The sequence below is a fragment of the Silurus aristotelis genome (assembly GCF_946808225.1).
Source record: "Silurus aristotelis genome assembly, chromosome: 20".
Lineage (NCBI taxonomy): Eukaryota > Metazoa > Chordata > Actinopteri > Siluriformes > Siluridae > Silurus > Silurus aristotelis.
This window is the reverse complement of record NC_139593.1, coordinates 21,474,415-21,494,647: the sequence shown is the minus strand read 5'-3', so window position 1 is coordinate 21,494,647 and position 20,233 is coordinate 21,474,415. Positions and strand designations below refer to the sequence as shown.

The 20,233-nt window shown below is 41.1% G+C and overlaps 2 protein-coding genes across 5 annotated transcripts in view; both read left to right on the top strand.

Moving 5' to 3' along the window:
- The window catches only part of cpo (carboxypeptidase O), a 60,888-nt gene extending 58,264 nt beyond the window's left edge, over positions 1-2,624 (top strand). For all 4 annotated transcript variants that reach the window (XM_083522568.1, XM_083522567.1, XM_083522566.1 and 1 more), the window contains 4 exons: positions 222-315; positions 1,423-1,625; positions 1,742-1,826; positions 2,124-2,624. In XM_083522568.1, the coding sequence (XP_083378694.1) occupies positions 222-315; positions 1,423-1,625; positions 1,742-1,826; positions 2,124-2,389 (648 nt within the window). In that variant the 3' untranslated portion in view covers positions 2,390-2,624. The remainder of the gene's footprint in view (positions 1-221; positions 316-1,422; positions 1,626-1,741; positions 1,827-2,123) is intronic.
- A 3,722-nt stretch (positions 2,625-6,346) lies between these two features.
- efnb2b (ephrin-B2b) lies at positions 6,347-19,448 on the top strand. Its single transcript, XM_083523202.1, has 5 exons — positions 6,347-6,827; positions 10,871-11,160; positions 16,148-16,240; positions 17,774-17,869; positions 18,605-19,448. Exons 1-5 carry the CDS (start codon positions 6,718-6,720, stop codon positions 18,967-18,969), a joined length of 954 nt encoding a protein of 317 aa, XP_083379328.1. The 5' UTR covers positions 6,347-6,717; the 3' UTR covers positions 18,970-19,448.
- The last annotated feature ends 785 nt before the right edge of the window (positions 19,449-20,233 follow it).

The following is a 20,233-nucleotide window of genomic DNA, read 5'->3' as shown; positions in this document are numbered from 1 at the left end:
AGCTTTAGGATTCAAAATGATCCAAAATCATCAGTAATCAGAGACCAAGTCGAAGATTATTCACAGCAAAGCATTACTGAGGAAAAACTAAACATTACTGAACTTTATTACATTTTTTAAAATAAATGTTTGCGAAGCATTGTTACCAAACCATAGCCGTGGTTCTGCTAATGATCAGTTATTCTCATTAAGTATGATTTTGCACATGGTGTGTCATTCAGACAAGGTTATGGAGGAAGACGAGGTCGCCTGGGTCTGGAAACTGCACGTGTCTTGGCACCGATCTCAACCGTAACTTCTACGCCAACTGGGGAAGTGAGTGATTATATCAATTATATCAATATACTAACGACTTATTTTTGTTTTTGTGCGTCTTCATAGTCCCATTAGAAAAAAAGCTGATAAATATATAGAGGCCACACCTCCTTCACTGTGATTGACAGATATATAGAGGCCACACCTCTTTCACTGTAATTGACAGATATATAGAGGCCACACCTCCTTCACTGTGATTAACAGATATATAGAGGCCACACCTCCTTCACTGTGATTGACAGATATATAGAGGCCACACCTCCTTCACTGTGATTGACAGATGCACATGCCACACCTTCTTCACTGTGACTGACAGATATATAGAGGCCACACCTCCTTCAGTGTGATTGACAGGTTTATAAAGGCCACACCTCCTTCACTGTGCCTGAGCGATATATAGAAGCCACACCTTTACTGTGATTGACAGATATATAGAGGCCACACCTCCTACACTGTGATTGACAGATATATAGAGGCCACACCTCCTTCACTGTGATTGACAGATATATAGAGGCCACATCTCCTACACTGTGATTGACAGATATATAGAGGCCACACCTCCTTCACTGTGACTGAGCGATATATAGAAGCCACACCTTTACTGTGATTGACAGATATATAGAGGCCACACCTCCTTCACTGTGATTGACAGATATATAGAGGCCACACCTCCTACACTGTGATTGACAGATATATAGAGGCCACACCTCCTACACTGTGACTGACAGATATATAGAAGCCACACCTTTACTGTGATTGACAGATATATAGAGGCCACACCTCCTACACTGTGATTGACAGATATACAGAGGCCACACCTCCTTCACTGTGATTGACAGATATATAGAGGCCACACCTCCCACACTGTGATTGACAGATATATAGAGGCCACACCTCCTTCACTGTGATTGACAGATATATATATAGAGGCCACACCTCCTACACTGTGATTGACAGATATATAGAGGCCACACCTCCTTCACTGTAATTGACAGATATATTTAGGCCACACCTCCTACACTGTGATTGACAGATATATTTAGGCCACACCTCCTACACTGTGATTGACAGATACATTAGATCTTCATGTTGTTGTGTTGTGCACAGTGGTGGGAATTTCCAGAGACTGCTGCTCAGACATCTACAATGGACCCTCTGCTCTTTCGGAACCCGAGGCCCAGGCCGTGACGGACTTCCTGAGCACCAATCGAGACATGATTCTCTGCTTCCTCACCATACATTCGTACGGTCAGCTGATCCTGCTGCCTTATGGGCATCCCAACATCACCGCCCCCAATCAGGAAGAGCTGGTGGGAGCTCCAGTCTCTCTGTATCTCTTAGTAGCAATAAAGGAATCTGATCATAGTATTTTACTGTCTTAACTATAACTGTGTGTGTGTGTGTGTGTGTGTGTGTGTGTGTGTAGATGCAAGTGGGTCTGGCTGCAGCAGAGGCCATTAAAGCTGTTCATGGAATGGACTACACAGTGGGAACGCCTCCTAAAGTGCTGTGTGAGTTTGACCACTTTTCCTTTTTCCCCATTAAACAATAAACACAAATCATATATTTATTTATTTATTTATTTGATTGGTCTCGAATTCTTTGACTGAAAGCCTGGATTTTGATTGTATTTATGAAAAAAAAGGGTGTGGGTTTTATTCAAATTATGTTTTTTTTTTCATTTATTCTGTATATTTTTCTTTTCTGTTTTTAATGTTGTGATTTTATAATTTTAAATGCTCATAGTTGAGAAAGTTGGAAAGATCTCTCACCTTTTTTTCATAACAACTTTTCTTTCTATCCTTCAGACCCGAATTCGGGTTCGTCTCGAGACTTTGCTCGGCTCATCGGGATCCCGTTCTCCTTCACCTTCGAGCTCCGTGATAAGGGCGAGCACGGTTTCGAGCTGCCGGAGGACCAGATCCAGCCCACGTGTGAGGAGGCGTATCAGGGTGCCATGTCCATCATCACGTACGTCCACGACAAATCCTACCTCCGTGGTGCGGCTACGAGCCTCGCAGCTACGCTGTGGAGTGTGCTTCTGGCTATGTGGCTCTCTAGCGCCACCGTTTGACCCCACACCTGAACTGAAATCGATCAGATACCGTAAACAACCGGGCTTATTATTATTATTATTATTATTATTAATATTATTAATATTATTAATATTATTATTATTATTATTATTATTATTATTATTATTATTATTATTTTATCTCTGTGATTATAAAGATATAAACAAAACTCGGGAAATTCAGTGTAAACGGTGCAGTTTTGTTTCAGGAATAAATTATCGCACATTTTTAGAACTCTTGCATTCAGATTCATCTCAAAGGTGTTTAGAGGTTTTGGAGCTCTATAACAGGAGATCTTCTACTCCAACTCATGTAAAGCAGATGTTTATGGAGCTGGCTTTGTGCACAGGGGAACTGTCATGCTGGAACAGGTTTAGTACTCTTAGTTCAAGTGAAGAGAAAATGTCATTTTACCGGATCCAAAGATTCCTATAAAGTTGTGTGTCTACAATTTTTGGTAAAAGGTTGGAGAAGAAACACATATTGTTCAAGTATTGAACACTTGCGACATTTTGTTTAAACTGATTGAATTTTTTTGATTTTGTTGGTGGAATGGAGCACCGGTGAGAGAAAAGGGTTAAAAACATCCTCCAGAACCATTACTTCATCCTCCGAATCATAACCCCATCCTCCAGAACCATCACTCTATCCTCCAGAACCATTACTCCATCCTCCGAATCATTACCCCATCCTCCAGAACCATCACTCTATCCTCCAGAACCATTACTCCATCCTCCAGAACCATTACTCCATCCTCCGAATCATTACCCCATCCTCCAGAACCATCACTCTATCCTCCAGAACCATTACTCCATCCTCCAGAACCATTACTCCATCCTCCGAATCATTACCCCATCCTCCAGAACCATCACTCTATCCTCCAGAACCATTACTCCATCCTCCAGAACCATTACTCCATCCTCCGAATCATTACCCCATCCTCCAGAACCATTACTCCATCCTCCAGAACCATTACTCCATCCTCCAGAACCATTACTCCATCCTCCGAATCATAACCCCATCCTCCAGAACCATCACTCTATCCTCCAGAACCATTACTCCATCCTCCAGAACCATTACTCCATCCTCCGAATCATTACCCCATTCTCCAGAACCATCACTCTATCCTCCAGAACCATTACTCCATCCTCCAGAACCATTACTCCATCCTCCGAATCATTACCCCATCCTCCAGAACCATCACTCTATCCTCCAGAACCATTACTCCATCCTCCAGAACCATTACTCCATCCTCCGAATCATTACCCCATCCTCCAGAACCATCACTCTATCCTCCAGAACCATTACTCCATCCTCCAGAACCATCACTCTATCCTCCAGAACCATCACTTTATCCTCCAGAACCATCACTCCATCCTCCAGAACCATCACTCCATCCTCCGAATCATTACCCCATCCTCCAGAACCAATACTCCATCCTCCAGAACCATCACTCTATCTTCCAGAATCATCACTCCATCCTCCAGAATCATTACTCCATCCTCCAGAATCATCACTCTATCCTCCAGAATCATTACTCCATCCTCCAGAACCATCACTCTATCCTCCAGAACCATCACTCTATCCTCCAGAATCATTACTCCATCCTCCAGAATCATCACTCCATCCACCAGAGGGCAGCATTTAGACACAAATCAAAGAGGCGATGTTCGGTCATCATTTCTAACAGTAATTCTGCTGCAGTACACTGGGATTTTTTATTTTAAAAAGTCACTTGTAAAATTATAAAAGAGATGATAAACAATAAGCGGAAAAAAATAACCAAAGAAAAGCTACAATTTGAACAGTGCATTATTTGTTTCAAACCCACTGACTGAAATAAGGTGGGATGCGAGAAAGAAAAACGGAAGAAAGAAAAAAGATAACCCCCCCCCCCACACACACACACATTTATAAAACATTTTAACAAACACACACTCACTCATACCCCCCCCCCCCACACAAACTTTAAAAAGTCTTCATTCCTTTATTCTGATCTTTTAAAATCTCTCTCTAATACATGGAAATATTAAAATAAAGAAAAAGAAAAAAAAGGAAATGTCTAAAAGAATACAACATTTATAATGTAAAAAGTAATAAAAGCTGGAAAATAAAAAGACAAATTATTGAAAGAAAGAAAGAAAGAAAGAAAGAAAGAAAGAAAGAAAGAAAGAAAGAAAAAAAGAAAGAAAAAGAGCGCGTTATTTTCAATGCAATATAAAATAACAAAAAACGAGGGATAGATGAAGTAAAAGTGGAGAAAATTAAAAGTGCAAAACGGGAAAAAAGGTCGGTGTAATCCACAGTCTCAGAGGAGATCCTGAGGTCGGTTCCTGCTGGAACTCTCAGGGTTTGTTTTTTTTCCAGCTTCTGGAACAGTTGAGATGTTGCAGGATCTGATGAGGAGAAGTGAATCCACATCAGGGCGCTAATGAAACACCCGCTAATGAGCTGATTTACTTATGCACACTTCTGCGAACGTGTGTGTGTGTGTGTGTGTGTGTGTGTGTGTTAGCAGTCTGACGCAAAGCCCGTCGCGTCCTCGCGCACCTTCACGGCCAATCCAAAGGGGATTCCAGCACGCGCTGCCAATACGCAAACATTCGGCGTTTGTTCGCACCGTATGTTTGTTGTGTGTGTGTGTGTGTGTGTGTGTGTGTGTGTGTGTGTGTGTGTGTGTGTGTGTGTGTGTGTGTCTGTGTGTGTTTGATCTTGAAGCAGACAGGATGGTCACACTCAGGGTCTTCTGATGGAGGTTTACCCTGCAGAATGAAAGGCAGAAAGAAACAGACAAATACAAAAAGCAGTAAATGAATTAGTCTCTCTCATGCAGCTGTTCCAGCTGTTGGTCTCTGATTGTCTCACCCAGGCTCTAGGTGAAAAAGGAGGGAGGGAGTGTTTTCTTTTTCTTTTTCTTTCCCCAAAAGCACATTTAAACAAGTGATTTATATTTACACGAGCAGTCTTGTGGATTCTGCGGAAAATCGGTACTTCATTACGCACGCACGCACGCACGCACGCACGCACGCACGCACACACACACACACACACACACACACACACACACACACACACACACACAATGGGCACCTTTATTATCATCTCCACACTTATTCATTCATGCAGTTATCCATCCATCATCCATCATGTTCATATCAACCACCAGAGGGTCATTTAAACCTCTGATCTGATCTTCTAGGATTTCCAACACGAATCAAAGCCACAGAGTTGAAGTATTTCTGCTGACCATGTGCTTTCATTTATGATCACACTTTACTCTTCTAACTGCTGCCTCCAGCACGATGCACCATGTCACAAAGCAAAACTGAACACCATGAACATCCCAATGGGCTCAGTGATCCTTAGTGGTAGATCTAAATCCAGTAGGTCATGTTTGGTCTAAGTGGTAGAACTGAATCACTTGAAGTCAATGTGGAACAAAATCTCAGAGGAACATCTCTAGCACAATGTGGAACAGAATCTAAAAAAAAAAAAATAATCATAAAAAAAAAATATATATATATATATATACATAAAAAGAGCAAAACTAGTATAAAAAAGGAATAAAAACAACCAAATACTTTAATAAATATATATTGTAAGTGTATAAAAGAAAAAAGAAAGAAAGAAAGAAAGAAATAAAGAAAGAAAGAAAGAAAGAAAGAAAGAAAGGTCAGAGAAGGAAGTCAAGTAAGAATGAAACTGGATTAAAAAGTAGACAGACAGACAGACAGACAGACAGACAGACAGACAGACAGATAGACAGATAGATAGATAGATAGATAGATAGATAGATAGATAGATAGACTCAATTGTTATATACACATCATATTACATTCCATATGCAAGTAAAAACAGCCAAAGCCACGCCCTTTCTAGGAAGTAGTAGGCGGGGTTGGGGCGTGGCTATGCCCGGGGCTCGTGCACGGCAGTCTCAGGCGCAGTTAAAAGCGTTCACGTGCCGGCGGCGGAGATGTGAAGAGAGCTGTAGAGTTCACAGCGGTGTGTTTTTATTATCTACATGCTTTTCTTTTCCTGTTTTTTTTTCTCTTAACGCTTCAGATGATGCTCCAAAAAGAAAGTGGATTATTTGGAGAGTTTTAAATAAAAGTGTGGGGGCAAAAAAAAAAAAAAAAAAACTGGATAAAGAAACCAGGACGGAATTTGGGCTGATTTGTTTGTTTGTTTACTTGTTTTTTGTTTGGACTGAATAACTGAAATAATTCGACTTCAGCTCTTTGTGTTCTTTTTTTTTTGGGAGATTATTTAGTTGATTTGTAAAGTTGTTAATCCCGGGATTGCCTTGTAATCCCGTTTCACACCCGTCATGGATCCGAGGTGGAGAACGCTTCTCGCGCTGTTCCTCACCGTCTGCAGACTCAAGATCTCCATGTCCATGATTCTAGAGTCCATCTACTGGAACACGTCAAATACCAAGTGAGTCTCAATCCTTAATTGTTTCCACTTTAAAGCAGACACACTATAATGCATGGTTTATGGCAATATTTGGACCATTGCGCGTGCAGGATGGATGGAAGATGCAGGTATGGTCAGGAATTCTGTGGTGTGGATGAACATGATATTTTCCTGGTTGTTTCAGAATATTCCATTTCTTTGTAAATTATAGACCATTTAGCATAAAGTGAGTTGAGGTGTTGGAATGTAAAATTAATATACATTCTGTTTATAATGGTTACAATTCACATCATTCGAGAAGAATGTTTTTTTTTTTTTTTTGCCCACAGAACATTACGCCCAGTGTTTTCCATTTAAAAACGAATGAAAACCAGTTAAAAGTTAATAAAAATGTGCTGAACTCTGCACACTTATTCAATAAGAACATTGATTTCATTTCCATGTTACATCGAATGCTATGGTCTGGGAATAAACCGAGTTTGAACTAAAATATCTAATGGTATGATGGATGATGATTAGTTGCATGTTTAATAATGGTTTAATGGTGATGGTTTAATAAATAGTAACATGTAGTTTATTGTTGCTATGGATACTTGTGTTGAAAATGTATTGAATTGATTTTCCTGAACCCCAAATGGACAGAATCCCGTATCAGTGTTAAACGTGATTAATAGAATAGATTTTATCACATATACATTACAGCACAGTGAAAGTCTTTTCTTCACATATCTCAGCTTGTCCAGAACCTGTGGTCAGAGTGATACACGATACAGCGCCCCTGGAGCACAGAGGGTTAAGGGCCCTGCTCAAGGGCCCAAGAGTGGCAGCTTTGCAATACTGGAGCTTGAACCCATGACCTTCTGTTCAGTATCCCAGTGCCTTAACCACTCAGCTTCCACTCTTCCCACATTTTCTTCTTCACTGATGCCAAACATTTTAGGTGAATTGCATGATGCTAATTTACAACCAATCTTAGTCATTATAACTGACTTTAAAACCAAAGATGACTCTCAGAGGGTCAGTCAGTAATTGGTTATACTATATCGCTACAATGGACGCTCCATCATATTGGCACTTCACGCTTCCCATTTGGCTGCCCACTTAGGCGGTGTCCAATTCGGAAGGCCACATAAGGACAGCTGTCTCCTCAGGTTTCTTATTTTGGGCAAATTCGAAGGTAGCGTGGCATGTGTCCCTCGCGAAGAACTCGGTCCCATAATTCTGACCATCTGTTTGCTCCATCAAGTGAGATCTCCCTGGGTGTCGAGTGAAGAAAAATACGGCGACTGTTTCAATTTTACGACACTTTTACGGCGCGTCATTACGAGGCCAAATAAAGGCTTCAGTGGTTACTTTCTCCATTCTTCAACCCGAGATTTGGTCTCACCATAAAACCCTTAGAGGTGGCTTCAAACTTTTGGAACCCTAAACTGAATCCATATTCAGAGGCGACTCGCATGAAACAAATTGTGAGGATTAAAACGTGCGTGTTATTCTTTTTATGAGCCGGAGAAGAGCCCGCTGTGTAGATTTTACGGATTCATTTATTTTACGGTAATTAGGCTGTCAAATATAGCAAGGACGAAAGGATTGGGACTAACCCGGCTTAGGCTCGGGGATAAGTTTTTGTTATTAAAGCAAACCCCCCGAAAATCCCTGCATTCTGTTTTCATGAGCTGCAGGAACTCTTTTGTCACGGGGCTTTGGAGACAAAAGGCTTGCAAGGTTCAGAGATCAATCCTAACCAAAACCTCCCTTCACCCCCCTCCTTTCTCCACACGGTTGGATCTGTATAGCGCAGTTAGAGTTAAAGCCGCAGGGGGGGTGAAGGAGGGGCGCTAACGCTTCCTGACTTCCCAGGGACCCTCAGGAGAGCAAAAACCAGCCAGGGTTTTTTTTTGTGTGTGTCTGTAAGTGCATTTCTAGCTCCTGATAGTTTTATGAGGATATATGTAGGGCCTTAAAAAGTGGAAGTCTGTCAGCCTTGTTTGTTTTACGAGCTCTTAAAGTGGGCAAAAAAAAATTGCTAACAAGAGATTCACAAAAGTTTTTACACGTGTATACGGGGTTAAAGATATCAACATTCCTCCCATTATTTAGTGAAAAATACAAGACAGGAAAGTACACACAACTTATTTAGAAGCACACATCAGGCATGGGGGAGTGGTTACAATATTGTGACTTTCTAATAACCATTTCTGCGTAAAAAACTCAGCGATTCTTAGTATTTTCAATCCGTACTTTGTTTTCACCCCCCAGATTTCTTAAGAATCTGGGGAAGAAAACGGCCCTTTTGTTGATGGATCGAATTATGAGGTTCTGTTTTTTATTTAATTTGATTACTGTATGGTTCTAGGCAAAACATTACCCCAAGAGGACAAACCTAAACCCCTTTAAGGTTCTAAGTTTAAGCAATGGCTAATAAGAACACTAGTTTAAAAACACCCATGCAAACAATTGTGTGTTGATTTTAATGATCGCATTCAATAACTGATTATCATCAAAACCCAAGTATAAAGGAGACAACATAATTCATATAAAAAAAAAAAAAGGAGGAAAGAGAACACATTCTGTTGGAGTAAATCTTGCGTCCCAATTGCGTGAAATCAAAACCAGGCCTCTTGGTTTGAATGTATCGCTTTAGAGCTCGAATCGGTCCTGGCTGAATTAAGCTCGAAGCTAATCGGTCTCGTTAGTCTAGGAAATGCCATCAAAAAGGAAACAGATGTCCGTGCGGCATATGTGCGTGCTCTCGTGTCGCGTTCGCTACCTGGAAACGTTTAGGGTGCGATCCACACCTGCGAATCCGAAGAAAAAAGGGAATGTTAAGGGTTTGCACGTTTTTTTGTTTTTTTTTCTTCTGTATAAGAAAAGGCGAGAAAAAGCAAATGGAGACCCCCAAAGAATTTTAATACGATTGCAAATCACAGCTTTCTGAAAATCTCTCGGAATTGTTATATGGTCACTTTCGAATTCGGTGTAGGACAAAAACATGTTTGAATCGGAGGAGGGAAATTGCATGGTGTTATTCGCCCCGGCTGGTTTACGGCACAAGGCTTCTTCCTGGAGTAAAACAAAAGCTGGCTTGCTTTGTTTGAAACCACCAGCTCGTAACAGTCTCGAGGGTCAGCGCCTTGAGTGGATTTGGGTTAAGCATTTTAATCAGCGTGTACCGAAGCACCTCTTTAAAGCCCCATGTTTGGACAGGACTACATGATTCAGACTTGTTCACATTCCAGCTTAACTGATCTCGCTGATCACGGCTAATTCTTATTGGAGTCGGATTTCTTCCGAGGTTTCCTTTAGGCGTTCCATAATAAATTTAGCGTATGCTCTTAAGCTGCATGTCAGAATCATGTCTAGAGCCCACTTCTGTATTCTTGTTTTTCTACAACTTGAATTTTATCCGCAGCTACTCCTGCGAAGCCGATTCAGCTCAAGGACTTTGGTGGATTGAAAGAAAAAGCAAAGAAGGAAAAAAAAATTGCTTCCGCCACCACCTTTTACCTCCATCTGAAATTGTAAACAGACACTCGTTGCATCATTTTCATCCAACGCACATCAGCTTTGCCTTAGTCACACTACTCGGAAATTGTCTTCCATTCCTCTCACAATTCAGCCTTTCTATCCATTTCATCCCGTCTCGTTTGTAGGCGTTCCCTTCCAGGAAAACGACAGCACACATTGTGGCTAGCGCTGACACAAATTACACGCAAACGGACGTCACTTGTAGTTTGCCGTCTTGGTTTTTCCCCCCTGGCAGTTGTTTAGCGCTTGGCAGAGAAACAGACACATGGTGTGGGGAAGTCTGAATAAAAAATGAAGTGCTAATTGACTGATAGTAAATTTTGTGTGCCAGACAGAGTGAAGTTTCCAAGCAAATGACTATTGGCCCAGTGGAATTCACTTGCAGTGTTTAGATCTGAAATTATTGCTTCACCATTTCATCCAACAGGTTAATCAGGTTATAGTTATTATTAAAAAAAAGAAGGCTAGCAACATTTTGCCCAACTGAAATGCCAAAAGCAAAGTCACAATATTTACCATTTATTGTCATTTTCCAGGTTTGTACCCGGCAAAGGCATCACCGTGTACCCTCAGATAGGGGATAAATTGGACATCGTGTGTCCCCGACTCATGCCGGGCCACACCACCAGCACCCGTATAGAATATTTCCGTGTGTACCTGGTCACACAGGAACAGCTTGAGAGCTGCAAGATGGAAAAAGGCAATGTGGCTCTGCTGAACTGTGACAAGCCCGATCAAGAGGTCAAATTCACCTTCAAGTTCCAGGAGTTCAGCCCCAACCTGTGGGGCCTTGAGTTCATAAGAGGCAAAGACTACTACATAATCTGTAAGTACCAGACTGATTAGCGTCATATTAAGGTGTTGACTGTAGGTGTTGGCAAAACTTTGGGTCTCTTGTATTTTGGCCTCCTAACACGTTTTTTTCCACAGATAAGCTAGGTATAGGTAGCACAGTATCCTAACCGAATACAGGTTAGCTACGTGTTTAATTTCTTCCACCTGAAGTGATGAAAAATTGTCTGTGTAATTTCCTGTGTTTGTTAAATATTTAACAAAAATATTTTAAATAAATATTTATATAAATATTTTCAAATTGCTCAAGCCTCTTCATTACAGTGATACCTACAAGTTAGCTTGCCAACGGCGCCTACCAATGATCTGAACTTAAAAAATTTGAGGTAGCATGTGTGTGCCCCTTTCGGTTTGAATGGACATGATGCTCCAGATGGCTTCATCCTGTGGTTCTGGCTCTGAGTGCACTTAGCAAAATAATCCATGGCTCAGGCTGTTATTTCTGTTGAGCCCCCAACCTGTGGGGCCTTGATTACCTCTAAGCCAAAGACCACCACATCATCCATGCATAGTGAGCCAAATGTTGCTGATTAGACCTACGTCGGACAAATCTGCTGGTTTGCGATAAGCGTATCTTTGGTACGACTAAGTTTTTAGTCATCCGGGCCATTTTAAATGTCATGTAGCAACAGCACAAACCAATTGGTTGGGTTCTTTAATCTTGGAGACAGTTTACTGGCCATCTGTTATCCATCAGATATTCATAGGTTCATCAGAAACTCTTCGGATGAGTGGAGAAGCATCTTCAAGGTTAAAACAAAGTCGCATTGATTCGCTTGATGTCTCGACCGTTTCTTTCTTGAATGATGGCCTCGTCCTGCGTTGCTGGCTCCGACACTTAGCAAAATAATCCACGGCTCAGTCTGGTATTTTTGTTCAGCCCTGTGGGGCCTCAGGTTCCTATAAGGCATAGACTATCACATCATCTGTGCGCAGTGCGCCAAACGCATCTGATTACAGGGTATGTGTGGCGTCTTACACAAGTCTTACATTTAATTAAATTAATTTAAGGCCCCAGAAAGTCTTAAATTTTTGTTTTCTCCCCTGAGGTTTTAAATATGTTGGTTAATGCAGTGTGCATCAGAAACATTCATTAACATTGTTTCACTGAGGAAAACAGCGAGGCCTGTTTGTTACCTGGAGAAGTTTTGTACATGCAAAAAAAACAAATATCTACCTTTCTTAAGGCAACCACATGACCTTTTCCCCAGTTTTAGCTTTTTAAAACTCCATTTGTCTAATATATTACCTCGGTTTTGCAATTTTTTTTTCTCAATACTCTTTCATCTATACTCATTTCTGTAGACTGGCCTATTGATTTGATTTATTTATTCATTTATAGCTCTGGTTTTCTTAAATTATTTTAACTTCACCAGCTTAGATGTATGTTTTACCTCAGCATTACTCACTACAAAATTCTTCTTTTTTTTTTTTTTTACCACATCAGTGTTACCCAGCCGGTTAGTTGTTTTATCTCGGCTTTTCCTGCTTTGTTCGATAGTAGATTTATATCTCACCTTTACACACCTATCTAGATTTTTGGCTTTACAGCCAAAGCTCCCTATTAGAAAACACATAATTACCACCGGGCAATAGTTTGTGTGGAAATGGCTGTAGATCACATTAAAACTTCGATTAAAATGGTATCAAAAAGAGTCTTAAGTTCAGTTTGCCCAAATCTGTAGATTACACACTTAGAGCCAAAATACAACACTGCTGTAGGTCCATGCCAGCTTGAATTGTAGTCGAAGTAAGTCATGGTTGACTTGTGCTTCAGTTCTCGACTGATAAACATCTGGTTTTAGGAGCGTCTTCAAGATCATAACATGCCACCTCGCTTTTCCTGCAGACCAAGAACGTCTTCGTCCTGTTTCTGCCTTTGAGTGCACTTAAATTAATCCCAGGCTTACTTTCTATTCCTGTAGAAGGAGGGACATTGACTAATGCATGCTAATATTGACTTTTAGCACGTGTTGAGCATGCCAACAATTTTGCCACCTATTAATTTGGTTAAGCTCACTTCGAGTCGGTGCGTGCTAACATTTTTATTAGCGGGGAGTCAAGGTTCTTCATTCTTCCGTGAGCATGCTAACAATTTAGCCAATTCACTCTCATGATGAATTCGGTTCGGCCTTGCCAAAGCTGCTTGGCTGCATTAAGGCTATACAAAGAACAGCAATCAGAGTAATTATCATGATTATGGTGATGAGCATAGTTATGAGAAACAGCTGGGCGACGGTGAAATGCATAGCAGGGTGTGTCAAAGACGCTCCATGTCATGATCATCGAGTACCTCGGTACAGGATATTGAGTGGAAACAGTCGAAGAAAAAGTTTTGTTCACTTTACATTTCAAACTTTAAAAAAAAGAAAACAGTCAATGTTATTTTTACAGCACTGAGAATCAAGTGTGTATTTTGTTGCTAGTCTGGTGAAACAGTTTTCCTAGTTTGTGTGTGTGTGTGTGTGTGTGTGTGTGTGTGTGTCTGCTTGAGGACCAGGAAATGTTCACCCTAATGCTGTCTCAGGGCGAAAGGAATGATTTGCACGCCCCACATCACCAGGTCACATTGGCAGGATTTTTTTTAGCCAACCTAGCAAGCCCCCTCAGGCCCAGGAACATCTGACCTGAATGGTTTTGATATTTGTGTCTGTGTGTGTGTGTGTGTGTGTGTGTGTGTGTGTGTGTGTGTGTTTGATAAGTGTGTGATTGTGCCGCTTGTTTTGGACAGCATCAGCACACAGCATCAGCAAAGCTTTTATTTCCTTCCTGCCTTCCTTTTTTTTCCTTTCTTTCTTCCTTTATTTGAGAGAAAATACATTCTCTTAATTTTTCCTTTTCTTTGCTCAATCTCCCAATTTTTCTCCATCTATTCTATTTTTCTTCCATACTTTACGTACTTCCTTCTCTCTTTCGTACCATACGTTAGTAAGCTCCTTCCTTCCCTTCTTTCTTTCATAATGTTTTTAAATGTAATGAAATGTGTGTGAGATTGTCTATATCTGTCTACACACACTCACTGTAGCTGGTTCAGGTAGTGTGTGTGTGTGTGTGTGTGTGTGTGTGTGTGTGTGTGTAGTTTTGCGCTGGAGGTTGCGGCTGCAATTATGGCTGCACATGTTTAGTCTAAATGAGCCTTTACCGCTGGAATGTGTGCGTCTAATTACACGTTTCCAGCTTGTGTGTGTACACGACAACACGTGCCTCTGACTCAGTGTGTGTGTGTGTGTGTGTGTGTGTTTGTGTGTTTGTGTGTGGCAAGCTGTAATGCGTGCTCAGTGACTTTGCGGCTGGCTGCACAGCCTGAGGCCATGGGTGTGTGTTTGCGTGTGTGTGTCTGTGTCTGTATGTGTCTATGTATATGTGTGTCTGTGTGCGCCTTCGTTCAGGCTGAATGGTCACATGAACACAAAAATGAGATCGCTCATCGCAAAAGGGGCATGTTGGGTTAATTCTTTCGTTCGTTCTTTCTTTCATTCTTTTGTTCTTTTTTCCCCATCCATCCAGTTTCATTTTATTTCAATGTAATTTTTTCCTTCTTCCTTTTTTACTTTATTTCCTTACTGAATTCCATCACAACCCCCCCGACACACACACACACACACACACACACACACACACACACACACACACACACACACACACACACACACACACACACACAAAATCGTTATTACCTCTAACATAAAACATTTCTTTTTCTTTTGCCTTCTCTCTGTTCTTTTTTTTTCATTCTATTTTCTGCTCTCTTTTTTTTTTATTCCTTATTTTTTCCCGTTTTTCCCTTCTCTGTTCATTAAATTTTTTCTCTCACATTTTCCTTCTCTTTCTTTTGTTTCTTTCTTTATCTTTCCTTATTAATTCCCTTTGTGTTACATTTCTATTCGATAGTTTGCCAGTGTAGTGTGTATTTGTGTGTTTATAGATGCTTGTGTACAGTTTTTTTTTGTGTGCGTCTGCGAGTCTTTCTCTCTCTCTCTCTCTCTCTCTCTCTCTCTCTCTCTCTCTACATGGGAAACAGCAGAACAGTAAAATAGTGTGTGTGTGTGTGTGTGTGTGCGTGCGCACACGCGTTCGTGTACGTGTTTTATTTCGCATGCCTCTTCTTGGCTGTGCATTAATGACTTTTAAAACACAACAAACACAAGAATCCTAAAAAAACCCTGAGTGTCTCTCCTGCTGTGCACACACACACACACACACACACACACACACACACACACACACACACACAGCAGCAGTTTTAGTAAACCCGCTGAGCTAAGCAAATTTTCTTTTCTATAAATCACCCAGTGCAGAACGAATGCACACATAAAAATAAATACACTTACACCCTCACTCATTTAAAATATACATGAACACACACACCAGGGTTTCCAGGGGGTCTTAAAAAGTCTCACATTTACAAATTTACATTTTAGGCAATAAAAAGTTTTAAATTTGCTGTTTTAGGTCTGAAATAATTTGAAACAGGGTTTGATTATCGGAGGCCTGTGTAACGCCGCCTCTGATGTTCATTGAAATTCTCCTGCAGCACTTTAGAGTTTTTGTTTGTTAGATTTAGGTTGTGTTGTAGTTTTTCTTTCGCTGGTCACTAAATTACGACTACAAACGAGACCAACGTGGAACAGCCAATCAGCTTCCTGTTTATTACCACAGCGATGGGGAAGTGCAGGTTTAGCGATGCTTAGTTTAAAGAAATGTCATGATATAGGTCTTAAATTTAATTCTTAATAATCTTAAAAGGGTCTTAAAAATACTTAATTCTGAATTTGTGAAACCTGCATTAAACCCTCTCTCACACACACACACACACACACACACACACACACACACACACACACACACACACACACACACACACACACAGAATCCACTGAGAACATGGCCACCAATTTAGCCTGTTTGTAATCTTCCTGCTGTAATGTTTCTCATGTTTGTTTCTCTTTGGTTTCCCGCAGCTACGTCGAACAGCTCGTTAGAAGGTCTGGACAACCTGGAGGGTGGTGTGTGTGAAACCAAATCCATGAAGATGATCCTCCGAGTGGGACAAAGTGAGTGTCTCGTCTCTAAACTCATCCTCAGTAACAGAAAGAGAGCAAGAGGAGGACAGGGCACGGAGTAAGGAGGAGACTTGGATAATTTGAGAGAAGGGAAAGAGAATGAAGTGAGAACTAATCAATAAAGAGTGAGGGAGAGGGAGGACAGAGAGACATTGAGAGAAAAGGGAGAGTATGAGAAGAAAGGGGCAAAATAGTAAAAAAGGTAAGACAAGAAAGATGAAATTGGAGCTTGGAGAAAAAAGGAGAGAATAAAAGACAGAAGAGACATAAAGGAGAAGAAAGTGGAAAAGAGATGAGAAAGAAGGAAAGAAAGAAAGGAAGCATGGAGATATGAAAGGAGCCTGAGAGAACCTGAGGACAAAAAAAATGGAGTGAAAGGAGGAAAGAAATGTGAAAGAATGTGAGCCTGAAGAAGGGAATTAGGAGAAAGAGAGAAACACTAATTAAAAAGAGGGGGAGACAGAAAGACAGTATCTAACTAGAGAAAAAAAAGATGAAGTGAAAAAAAAAAAGAGAGATGAAGAGAAAATGCAGGAGAAATAGAAATGTTGAGGCTGTAAGGAAGGAGAGAGAAACGATGGGGGGAGAGAAGGGGAAAGTGAAGGGAAAAACAAGGTATGAGAAATGGAAAAGAGGAGTGAAGAACGACAGAAAAGTGAAAATGCAGAGAGCTTATTATACATTTTTTTTTGCTTGCCCCAACATGCCCCATTTGCCCCCTCACACAGTAATGCAGTGCAGTTATGAAGTGTCTATAACACGTGAACAATAGGTCATATTATTTCATAGTTCATCAGTGACCATCATTTCTGGCGTGTGTGTGTGTGTGTGTGTGTGTGTGTGTGTGTGTGTGTGTGCGCTGCCTCTCAGCGTGTAATTGAAATGTCATGTGCAGTCGCCTCCCGTAGCTGCGCCGGCTGTCCTCTTCCTCCTCTTTTAAGCCAATTCATTAAATCTCTCCTGGAACCTTCCACTTTGTCGAAACACACCAGCATCTTTTATCCATTTAGAGTTACATTATTCGTTCGTCCGTGAGTTTTAAAAAAAAAATTTTTTTTTATGAGGCACATGCATGTTCCTTTTGTTTCTATGCAACAAACTTGGTAACGTAACGGTCTGAAGATTTCTTTTGACCCAACAAATGTATAAATGTCCAGATGTTCCAATCCTCTCTTAGCATGAATTACAGCTTTACACACTCTCAGCATCTGGACTGTTGAAACATTGGTTCATCTCAGAGCAGTTCAGTAGGATTAAGGTGAAGTGACTGGGCAGGTGGTTCCATGATCAATATCACACTTCTCCTGTTGGCATCATAAGTTAGAGACAAAAATGTCACACGTGGACTCTACAGAACGTTCTTCAATTCGCTCCATGTCCAATTGTTGTGTGTTTTTAGAAACAAAAGGAACATGCATGTGCATCAAAAAATAATTCAACTCCTGGTATTTCCACACTTTTTAAAAACAGTTTGTCTTGTTCAGGAATTCAGAAAATCTAATTGTGTGTGTGTGTTTATCTCAGGGCCCAGTGACACAGCCGCAACCAAAGAACATCCCAAACACTCTGAAACCGACCAACAAAGCACCTCCAGTAACGACGACGTGTTTAGAAAAATCGGTACGTATTGCTTTTGAAAAAAAAATTTCTCCTTTATGACCCGAACTCCTGCCCAATGACCCAGACTTAATAGCCACCATGTCACCATATTGATTCAAAACCAATCCAAAGATCAATATAAACAGTAACAGCTGAAATTAAACCCCAGCTTCCCAATGGACTTTTGTTTCACCACCAGAACACGTTTGTTCAATCTTAACAGTTTTTTGTTTGTTTGTTTTCAAGTTTTTTTACCTCTTCTGAATAGTGGGAGAAAATCTATTAAAAAAACAGACCGAAAAAGGAGGGCAAGACATACAGGAAATAAGTAAAGAGAGAAAGAAATGGAAACAAAAAAAAAGAAAAATTGGAAAACTAAGAGAAAAGTCTAAGATGTGAAAAGCTCCTTCGCTTTGTGAACGACAAAGAAAGACAAAAAAAAAAAAGAATAAGGTTGAAGCTGCCAATTGTATGTACTCCACAGTATGAGCTCACAGACACGCCCCCTGATTGACAGGAGACCAGGCAAATGGCACCCCTCCCACCCAGACAGCATGGTTCTTAAACACCACTGAGTATAGTATCCCCCAGATTGGCACTCGTGATCTCCAGATGCTAGTGCAAACGCTTTTCTAAGCGTTCTAGGCTTTTACTGTAGAACTGGAAAATACAAGCCAAATGTGTCAAAACCAAAACCTGGAACAATGTGTTTTGTGCCGAACAATTACGTTGACATGCTCTCTATTTTCCCCCTAGAGCAAGACAGAAACGGCGGTGAGTCGGTGGGCGTGTCCAGCTCCGAGGTAGCCCTGTTCACTGGCGTAGCTTCGGGAGCCTTTGTCTTGGTGGTTCTCGTCATCGTGGTGCTGGTGGTGTTTGCCCGCAGGCGGCGCCGCAAGAACTCGGCCCGGTGTTCGCCTCCGCTTCCGCTGCACCCCATCCCGAAACGCAGCCACAACAACAACGGCTCGGAGCGCAGCGACATCATCTTCCCGCTGCGAGCCTCCGACAGCTACTACTGCCCCCATTACGAGAAGGTGAGCGGCGATTATGGCCACCCAGTCTACATCGTCCAGGAAATGGAGCCCCAAAACCCGGCCAATGTTTACTACAAAGTCTGAACTAATCAGAACCTTGTGACGAGACTGAGAACGTCAAAGGCCTCAATTGAGAGCGCGGAAATAAAGGCATCGGAGATAAATGACTCTTGGAGCGAAGCCAGGAGGCCACAAAAGACCCTGGAAGGGTCCGGATCACCGTCTGGTTTGGGGAATTACTGCTTCTAAAAAACATGGACGCTGTGTGATTTTGTATTATTCGGGGAGTGAACACTTCGAGGGCTGAACGTGTCGGCTGAGGGCTCGTGCTCAGGTTTCAGCCTGGCTGTGGAAACGAAACGCACTCCTGACTCACGTCTGCGAATCGGAGAAAAATGACTCTTGGATTGAAGCGAGGGCTTTCTCCCTGCTCTCCAGTCACGGCTTTAATTCATTATGGCAGACTGAGGTGCTACAGTATCGATTCATGACGGCGTTTTACTCAGGGGAAGAGAACAGAGCCAAACCCGCACAGACCTATAGACGTAAAAAAAAAAAAAGAAGGAAGCTTCAACAGATTTATGAGCAGAAAAAAAACAGCATCAGGGCAAAAACTTTAAAAGCCACATAATCATTAAACATTTGTGGGACGTTTACATCTCCAAACCTCTTCTCAGGGCAGAAAGAATGATTGGCTGTCTGCAATGGCCAAGGAAATGGAGACGAGGGAGAAATTGAGACGTGCTGTTTTGTTTTCTTTATCTCTCAGCCACAATCCTTTCAATGATACCTGACCTTGTGCGTTTAGATTTTTGTGATAAATACATTTATACATAATTAAATGGGATCTCTTTGGGGTTTTTTTGGAAAGAAAGAAAGAAAATCCTCCTACTGGACTATTTTGAAGAGCTCTCAAAGATCATTGGATAGCAAAAATTCTCACATTTGAGAGAAAAAAGAAACCTTGTAGAACCTTTGTACAAAAAAAACAAAAAAAAACCAAATTGTTGTACATAATTATTTGATCAAAATTGATAAAGCAATTGATAATTGCACTAAAAGTTGTGCTTTATTGAAAAAAGTAGTAGCATTGAAAATATTACGTTCGTTGTAAAATGTTACAATGTTTAAATGACCAAAAAAACAACAAAAAACGGGAACTCGCCTTGATTTTCTGCCCTGAGATAAGATTATATCTCGAAAGAACTTCCTTCAGGCCATGATGTAGATTTCTAAGCAAATCAGAACTATAATATCTAGGTCTGTCCCCGGGTAGTATTATGTTTGACAGTTGGAGGAGGGGAAGGTTATGGGAGCAGATCTGTTAGGTGTGTAAACCCACAACAAC